Here is an 8,667-nt window from a genome sequence, read left to right as displayed (position 1 = left end):
GTTTGTCATATCTGTAGAGACTGTCCATATTAAACACAGCCGAAGTTTGAAATAATGAGCTCATAGTCTGAAGCTCAGGCTTTGACGGGCTTGAAACGCAAGTTTTACAAGAGGATTTTTTCCACTCTCTTGCCTTGCTGATGTCAGCACTGCACCGATGTCCTGGCACAACCAGAGCCACGGCCCGACCTCCTGTAGGAGGCGGGGCTTTGAAGTCTGTTTGCAGAAACCAGCAAGTACCAACCAATCAGAAAAATGAAAGCAATTAAAACAGGTTCACACAGAATTTTTCATAATAATAATGTTTCATAATCTTCTAAGAGATATTGTGAATTAATTTAGGACTAGGGCTGTTCGATATAACGATATATATCGGATGACGATATAAAAATGTCTATCGTTTCATTTTACGCTATCGTTTGTTTCGTGGTGTCGCAAAATGAACTGTTTACAGCAATATTTTTTCATTGTTTTGATGGTCACTGTAGTGGCTATATTAATTTCCTAAAGTTCTCTCTTTCTCTTATATTTAATATAACCACACTATGGACAGACAAGCGCCTGTTTTTATGCGTTGTGGTTAGCAACAAAGACAGTAACACCATCGCGTGTCCTCTTGTTTATGTTCCACATAAACCTTTCACAATAAAGCTCAAGATCCTGTTGAGACTTTTCAAAATAAACTGAACCAAGTGAAAGAGCAGATTTTTACGGATGAGAAGTAAAAAAGAGCCGCCAGGTGCTAAAAAATAAACCTTAGACTCAAATGTTAGAACAGGCTTTTATTACACAGCACGCCTAATAAATACTCACAAAGAAAGCCGTTACAACTTATGTCTAAAAATGTATTGTTTCATGCATCTGTTAAAACACTCGACTCCAGCTACATGACGCGCAGCTGGAAACACTTCCCGCAAGTCGAGCTGCCCGAGATTCACAGAATTTACAGAAAATGTTACATTTTTGTGATTTATATCGTTATCGGATGATAGAATTCTTATATCGGGATATGAGATTTTGGTCATATCGCACAGTCCTATTTAGGACTTAAAGTCACTATGGGTTACAGTTAGTGCTTGCTGTTAAACTCTATATTCGGACATCACTGACAGCAGAAAGAAAGTCCCAATACCAGTGCAGCCAATCAAATCATCAACAATTAGATGATAAGGTGTGACTACAGTGACAGCAGCGACTCCTCTAAGCTACTCCTCTGGATTACTGATGAGAAAGTAAAGCCTGTAGCAACTTTGAAAGTGAGGTTTTGGCACTTTATTAATTCCTCTTGGAAGTAGTGACTATCATCGTTGAAATGCTGCATCATGTTAAACGTCTTACATACAGTGATTCAAATATCTCTATTTTGCTTATAGGAATGGTTGTAACTGCTGAGGATGTTTACTCTGCACTCTCAAACATGTCATGTGATCGCTGTACTTGTGTGCTGCTAGCCTTATATGCTGTTTTTCTCCCCCAATAGTGCTCTAATGGCTGCTGTATGCTCCTGGCTAAGTCTTGAGGCTATGACACATGGGCAACATTTAGATGTCAAAAGCATGAAATATATAGATAGTTACAGTGTTAAAGTCGAGTCACCAGACCCAAGTCGAGCCCCAGGTGTTCAGTATTATGGTGTTAAACATTAAAGTCAGAGTTACGTTTAAGTCACAAATGGAACGACTACAGTATACACAGGGCACACAGGAGTAACAGTTTGAGTTCCAACTCAGTAAAAACACGTCTGCAGTGTTATCATCACTCCAAACTTGTCCCATTTACTTTATTCAGGGCTTATAAGATTGAGTTAGCATGACCATTGTCTGACTTTAAAGGAGTCACCTCAATACACGTATGACTAACATTTAAGTTCAAATTCATTCATAAAGGATCAAAATTAGAATTAGCAGAGGTTACAAGTCCACGGCCCAATTAATAAAACACTGACTCGCTATCACTGTGATGACACAGATCAGGCGGAACTAAAACATGCTCACTGACTCATTGCTGTAGTTGCCCATCTTCATTTTCATCAAGATGCTGCCTGTTTTATCTCTTACTCTGACTTTTCTTGATGCATCAGTACTGTACATGGCTTCACTCAAACCCACACGGATTAATATGCACCATGTCAGCTAAGCAGTATTTATGGAGCGCTGAGGACACATGCAGAGATGGAGAACGATCATGAATACATTAAATGGTTGCCCGCAGTGTGGATTATGTGGTTGTCAAGCACAAGATAGCTAGGGTGGAGACTACCGAAAGTGTGCACTACACAGAAGAAATCCAAATGGAGCTTTATCATTCTGTTTAATATCAGGCAAGGCACAAAATACAGGCAGGCTCTTTGTTGTTATATAGATGAGCATGTAGCTTTCAGCCCTGCAGTAAGCATCAGTATAACAAAACATACAGCTGGCGTTGCTGAGAAACTTTAATTTAGACAAATTTTGTTGCTTGAAGTGATCGTTTAACAAATTCTGCTTCTTCACATTTTTGATTTTATACGTTTTTGTTTTTAGGTTCTGATGGCAAGCGTGTGGATAGTTAACAGTGCCAGCACAAGTTCAGTTGTAGCAAAAAACAAATGAGCCCTTAGTTTGTATAAAGAGTTTGTTGATATGATTTTAAATCAATATGTAAACTTTTCTTTTTTTTTTTACTTTTCATTCATGATTTTGAAATATTTTATTTTTAATTTAAAAAAGTTTTTTTCTATGTCTGTTTGTTTGCATTTACACAAACATATGGTTTCACATTTTTGGTTGTCATTGTAATAATTGTGACAAATAAAGTTTGAAGAAGATGGGATACTGTGGTTTGTCACCTCCCAATTGTAAGTAACTGTATGATATCACAGTTCATTGGATTTAATGCTTAGCTTAAACTAGATTCTTCCTCTTTTCAGCAGATGCATTAAATTACATGAATAAACCCCGACAAGCACCCTAACCACTAACAAAAAAACATGATTTATAAGCTATTGTTGATTTCAGTAAAGACCCTGAAAAAGTTCACTTAGAGTCTGGGTGGTTGACTCGCATGCCATAATCGCTACACATGTTCCTGTATACTATGCCAGCTACTTGGTGACGGCGTTCCATGTATGCCTTGCATGCTAGCATCTTGCACCCTGCTGTTATGTACTAGATTGTCTCAGTGACATTTTTACACTGCTTGTATTTGGGGTCTTGCCTGGTATGGCATTTAAACTTCTCTAACTGTCCTCTAGCCGCTACTTAAGATCAGAGTCTAAAAATGAATCATGAATACATACTTTGGTTAAAACAGTGTCTGCATCTGCATTTCTGATAATTTTCACTTAAATCAGAGTAAATATCATATTCTGGGGAGTTTATTTTCAGATGCGGATTTGGTAATCTAGTTATCCAGAAGCAGGGTGTGTGATCAAATCACAGACTACCATATTTGTTAGAAAATGTCAGCCAATGTGGCTTTGTGGCACAAGGAACAAGATATTTCAGGCCTGAGTGATTCTTAAATCGAATCTGTATAAGCTGTTCTGAGTTTTTTGTTTTTTCTCTTTATAGAACAATTTTCAAATAAATTAATGGGTATTATTTTCAAATAATATTCATCAAATTATCCAAGCAGCAAAGAATAACAGCACACAACACACAACAGATTTTATAAATACAGGAAAACTCTCCAGCAATCAAAATATTATTACAGAAGAATTCGAGAAGTTTATTCTATATTAATAGACCAAGCTTAACGATATCATATTTGGTCCAAGTAAAGTTATCAACAGTAAGTTATTAAATATAATCAGGCAAGTCACAGACACCTAAACTTCTTCGCTCTACCTCCACACGGGTCCTTTAAGCTAACGCTAATGCTAGTTAGCTACGTACGCAGTCGGTTGATGAAACGGAGATGATACCGGTGGTTTATTTTTGCTGAGAATGAGCTCAAAACATGTCAGGTTTGTTTCATAATAATTTATAGTTGGATTGTAATACAGGTGGCCACCTTTACAGACTCTGGTTTTTCTCGATAGCGGAAGCAAGCGTTTGTTTTCCAAGCTAACTTAGCTGGTTAGCCTCAGGTGCATGCTGTTGTTAATGCAGTCCTCCGTTCACAGCTAGCGCTACACGGGGGCCTGTCCCATTACTTACAGAGTGTCTACACCAAGACTCAAATATTGTCTTTTTTGGTACAAACAAATCGGACTTTTTCATTTTTTAATGATTGTTTAAAAAGCAGCTTTTAGCTAACGAACGTTACCGCCCACTGCAATGTGTTTTCGCGGAACAGGTTATCCGGATAAATCCATTTAATTACACTCTAATAAAAACAACTCGCTGCACGTACAGTGTATCAAAAGCAAGAATATTTAGCCATGTTGTGGTCTACGCTTTTTCTCCCAGATTTGTCTGGCAACGTTAAATTGGTCCATTATTGTTTTTCAAATAGTCTGATTTGCCCTTTCTAGACTCTAGAGAAGTCTTACCCGGAGAGGATCACTGTATGAAAACTAAATTTCCTCTATTAACACGAAGGCTAACTAGGTAGCAAAGCGTAAGAGCTGCCCTTGAATTGAACGAATGTTAATCAAAGCAGCAGGCATTTAAGCAGAGGGTTAACAGCAGCGACATTCATAACGTCGTAGGTATATTTTAAAGTTAGGTGGTCATGTGGCAGTCGGAGAGCGAGCAGCTGTCCCTGACAGTCAGCTAGTGACAGCTGGTTTAGTTATTGAAAGAAAGCAGCCACTGTCGTGTTAAACCCAGCGCACGTTGATTATTTTTTTTCCACATTAAATAAGGCGAAGTAAGTTTTGTTAATGTGCTTGGAGGCCTAAAGATAACCACGCAGGTAGTTAACATTAGCCGAGCAGCTGATCTCGGTGTGTTAGGCCCTTTAAGGAAGTTGGCACACTAATAGTTGAGTAAATGTTTACTTTCGGGAGGCTTTAACAAGTACTGGGTCACTGATTAGGATTTTGAGTGAGGCAAGTCTCACTCCTCACATTCGTGCTACACTTACCTGCCTGGTGTTTTGCACCCCAGTTTGCATGTTAGCTGTTTTGAATGTTATGTTTTTCTAATTTAACTTTAACTTGTGTCTTGGAGTGTTTGTGTACCCACGTTTAATATTTGCCAAACATGCAGCCATGTGAATATTACTAAAGAAGTGGTTCTAATAATATTACCATTCAAGAGCTGGCTTGAAGAGGAGGTGAGAAGGAAACTCAACTGTTGTCATGTTTTATGTAGGGGAAAACACTTTATTTTTCTTCATATCTCCTGAATTATTTATTGACACAAAACAACAAATAGTTCCAAAACAGCATCTATAAAAAGTGTGAATTAAATAAAACTTTTTTTCTTTTTACATTTATTTGAAAATAAAAACAAAAAAGGTCCATCACAGTTATGCTGACATATAGAAAGATCAGTTTTTTTATGTGGGCTTTGACATACTGAAACCTAAAATATGTTTTTCTTTATCAAGAAGCTGAAAATAACAGGAAACGTAAGATAAACAGACTCTGACTGTATGAAGCTAGATTGTCTCGTCACTCCCCAAAAGCCCGTTTTAAAATAGAGGAAGCTCAGATAGATATGTTTGCCCAGATTATGAGTCTTCTAACTTTTCTTTTCACCGTCCTGTGCAGGGATGATCTGATGGTAACATCTGGCTGCTTTGACATCTTTCTGCATCATCCCAGCTCTGTTGGATAGAGGAACGCTCCCACATCTGCGAAGAGCTGTTGTCATCTCCACTCTGAACCTATCAGAGACCCTTCATTCATAGATCTGAAACAGAAAACATCTTCTGCCTCCTTCCAAAAAGAGACAATGTATTGCCTTCAATGGCTGCTCCCTGTGCTGCTCATCCCCAAGCCGCTGAACCCAGCTCTGTGGTTCAACCACTCCATGTTCATGGGGTTCTACCTGCTCAGCTTCCTGCTGGAGAGAAAGCCCTGCACCATCTGTGCCTTGGTCTTCCTGGCTGCCCTCTTCCTCATCTGCTACAGTTGCTGGGGCAACTGCTTCCTTTATCACTGCCAGGATGCTGCACTCCCGGATGCTGCCCACGACCCAGCCATTGTTGGGACCTAGGAGAGGAGGAGCACCAGCAGCAGCAACACCAGGAAGTGGAGGTGGGGGGAGCAGGAGTATAAGGCAATGCTGAGAAATTATTGTAGAAAGATACTGCCATGCTTAGAGTGGTGAAAATTGCTGGAGGGGAATACCAAGAGTGTTCAGCCAAAGACAAACTAAAGAAGAAGAGCTGGTCTTGGAGGGTTATGAACGCTGTCTTTTCTTTTTTCTTTCTTAATGCTGTAAAGAAGAATTTGAGGAATGGGAAAGGGTGCCAGAGGTCACATTATGTGTCCTATTATCTAACAGGTAGCAAAGGCGAGGGATCCAAACTTGAAATAAAAAGGGAAGGACATGCATGAACTTGACATGATGCTGAGGGAAAAAGAATTTCACATTGACCAACTTTCATTCCAGCACATGAATGAAAAATAAAAAAAAAAGTATACAGTATAAACTACATGTGACATTAACTTAAAGTCACAGGGGTGGGTGCTTTGCATTATGCTAACTTGTCTGTTCCTTGTGTCTTAGCTACTGCCAAACGGAGGATGGGAGAGAAAGCTGCTCAAAACCTCTGAGGTTTTTATAGTTGGATGGAAAATCCTCCATGGTGGCAGAGGAGGAAAGGTTTCTGGGTGAAGGGAAGTGAGAGGATGCAAGGAAACGTAAACTAGCATAACGAAAATCCCTCTCCAGTTCAGTGTTCCGATTTAAGAGATTTCACTTTCTCCCCAAACCCGATCGCTCATCTTTTTAAACTGAAAATACTTTGCTCCTTAAAACTGCCAAAATCACATAACCCCTCTGAAAACTGCTATGGCAGCCACGATCACTTGCTCAACAAACTTTATACGCCAGGTAGTGTTAAACTGTAGTCAAAAACAAGAGCGTCACACCCCTGACAGCCCTGGATGGCCAAACTCTGTCGCCACTTTGGCTCTGCACACGTAATGCTCCACAAGGCGAGTACACAGACACTGGACAATCAGTAACTACGCTGTGAATATGTCCCCCCTTTGCCGCACTTCTACTCAAACACACCTCAAACAGGTGAACTAGAGCTGAGGACCTACAATGTTATTACCCGCTGTGCTCTACAGCTGCTCCTCATCGTCCTGCCTCAGTGTGACCTTCCCTACTGCCATCTGATCTTTTTTGTTTCTGTTCTTTTTCTTTTGCAGTTTGCATGAGTTGCTCTAAGTTTTTTTTTTTTTTTTTTTTCCCCCCCCCCAAGCGTCAAGGTGACACCCAAATTTTTAATAAGTTAAAAACGCTGAAAGTTTCCAAAGGGTAGAAAAATCTGGATGTGTAGTTGATTGAAAGTTTTCTGTAATGTGCTATGGGTGTGCATTCTTTGTGGTCATGACATGCTGATCAGTGTAAAAATGTGGCAATACACAAGGAGACACAACGGCTATGGTCAGCATTTCCAGCAACAATGAGCAATACAGAGTGCAGGCTGAAGAACTGATTTAAAAATTTCACAGGGGATTGGAGTTTCCACAGGTGTCACTGCTGTAAGTGTTAAGTTTAGCTGTCAGACACAGGCTAAGGTGTTTATACTCTGTACCTGTTGGAATGTGTGTGTGTGTGTGTGCGCGTGTGTGTGGCCTCCTGTGGCAGTGCTCATTGCGTTCACTGCAACATATTTGCTTTGGTTTTAATTTAAATAAAGTTTTCCCTCTTATGTGTTAAACTGTGAGGTTCTGTGTCAAACAAAAAAACGTATTTTGATTAAAAAATAAATGCAAGTAAGAGTTGTGCTTTGCATTTTGCTGTTTTTGTTTTGTTTGTTTGTTTCTGTAGGAAAATCGTGTTGCAAATAGTTTTTGCATATTTGTCACATCATTAAATGTAAGTATTAGACAAAGATGACACATTAAATATAAAGTGCAGTTTTAAAATGATTCCACGTGTCAAGAGAAAAAAAGTGATCCAGACCTATCTGTAGTTGTAATGCCAAAACTGGGCTCCAGCAGATTCCAGGGACAAATCAGATATCGCTGTCCAGGAGAGTGCAGGCTTAGGACAGCTAAAATGCTGTGCAGGGTCCTCAGACTCCTGAGCTTGAGGAACACACATGCTCCAACTCACACCGACTGAGCAGGCTACCTGTTCAGTTGCTCAGTGCAATTATTGAATCAACCAATCACATGGCAGCAAGTCAGTTAGGCATGCAGACATGCTGAAGATGAACTCCTAAGAAACTCAGCACCAGAATGGTGAAGTAATTCAGAGTTGGTGACAGGATGAGCTACATGTTGGTGATATACTGGTGTTTCCCCACTCAACCATCTTTACGGTTTTCAGAGAATGGTGCAAAGAGGCAAAAATATTTAGTCCAATCCACATCATTGATGTTGGAGAATGACCAGACCGCTTTGAGCTGAAAGGGAGACAACAGTAACTCATGTAACCACACTTACAATCAAGGTATGCAGAAGAGCATCTCTACAGCAGCAGAAGACCACACCAGGTATTAGCTATTAACAGGACCCTGAATTCACAGGGATTCATCAGAAATGGACAGAAGATTGGAAAAATGTTGCCTGTTGCAACAGGCTGCGACATTTGGATAGTAGGATCAGAATTA

At 39.8% G+C, this 8,667-nt stretch overlaps 1 protein-coding gene across 1 annotated transcript; it reads left to right on the top strand.

Moving 5' to 3' along the window:
- The first annotated feature begins 3,854 nt into the window (after positions 1-3,854).
- blcap (bladder cancer associated protein) lies at positions 3,855-7,271 on the top strand. Its single transcript, XM_085354490.1, has 2 exons — positions 3,855-3,946; positions 5,642-7,271. The coding sequence occupies exon 2, from the start codon at positions 5,826-5,828 to the stop codon at positions 6,087-6,089; it is 264 nt and encodes an 87-aa protein (XP_085210616.1). The 5' UTR covers positions 3,855-3,946; positions 5,642-5,825; the 3' UTR covers positions 6,090-7,271.
- The last annotated feature ends 1,396 nt before the right edge of the window (positions 7,272-8,667 follow it).

Source organism: Diplotaxodon limnothrissa, linkage group LG5 (genome assembly GCF_057381915.1).
Source record: "Diplotaxodon limnothrissa isolate DT_005_m linkage group LG5, D_limnothrissa_male_GT1.1, whole genome shotgun sequence".
NCBI classification, from domain to species: Eukaryota; Metazoa; Chordata; class Actinopteri; order Cichliformes; family Cichlidae; genus Diplotaxodon; species Diplotaxodon limnothrissa.
This window is presented reverse-complemented; position numbering and strand designations above follow the sequence as displayed.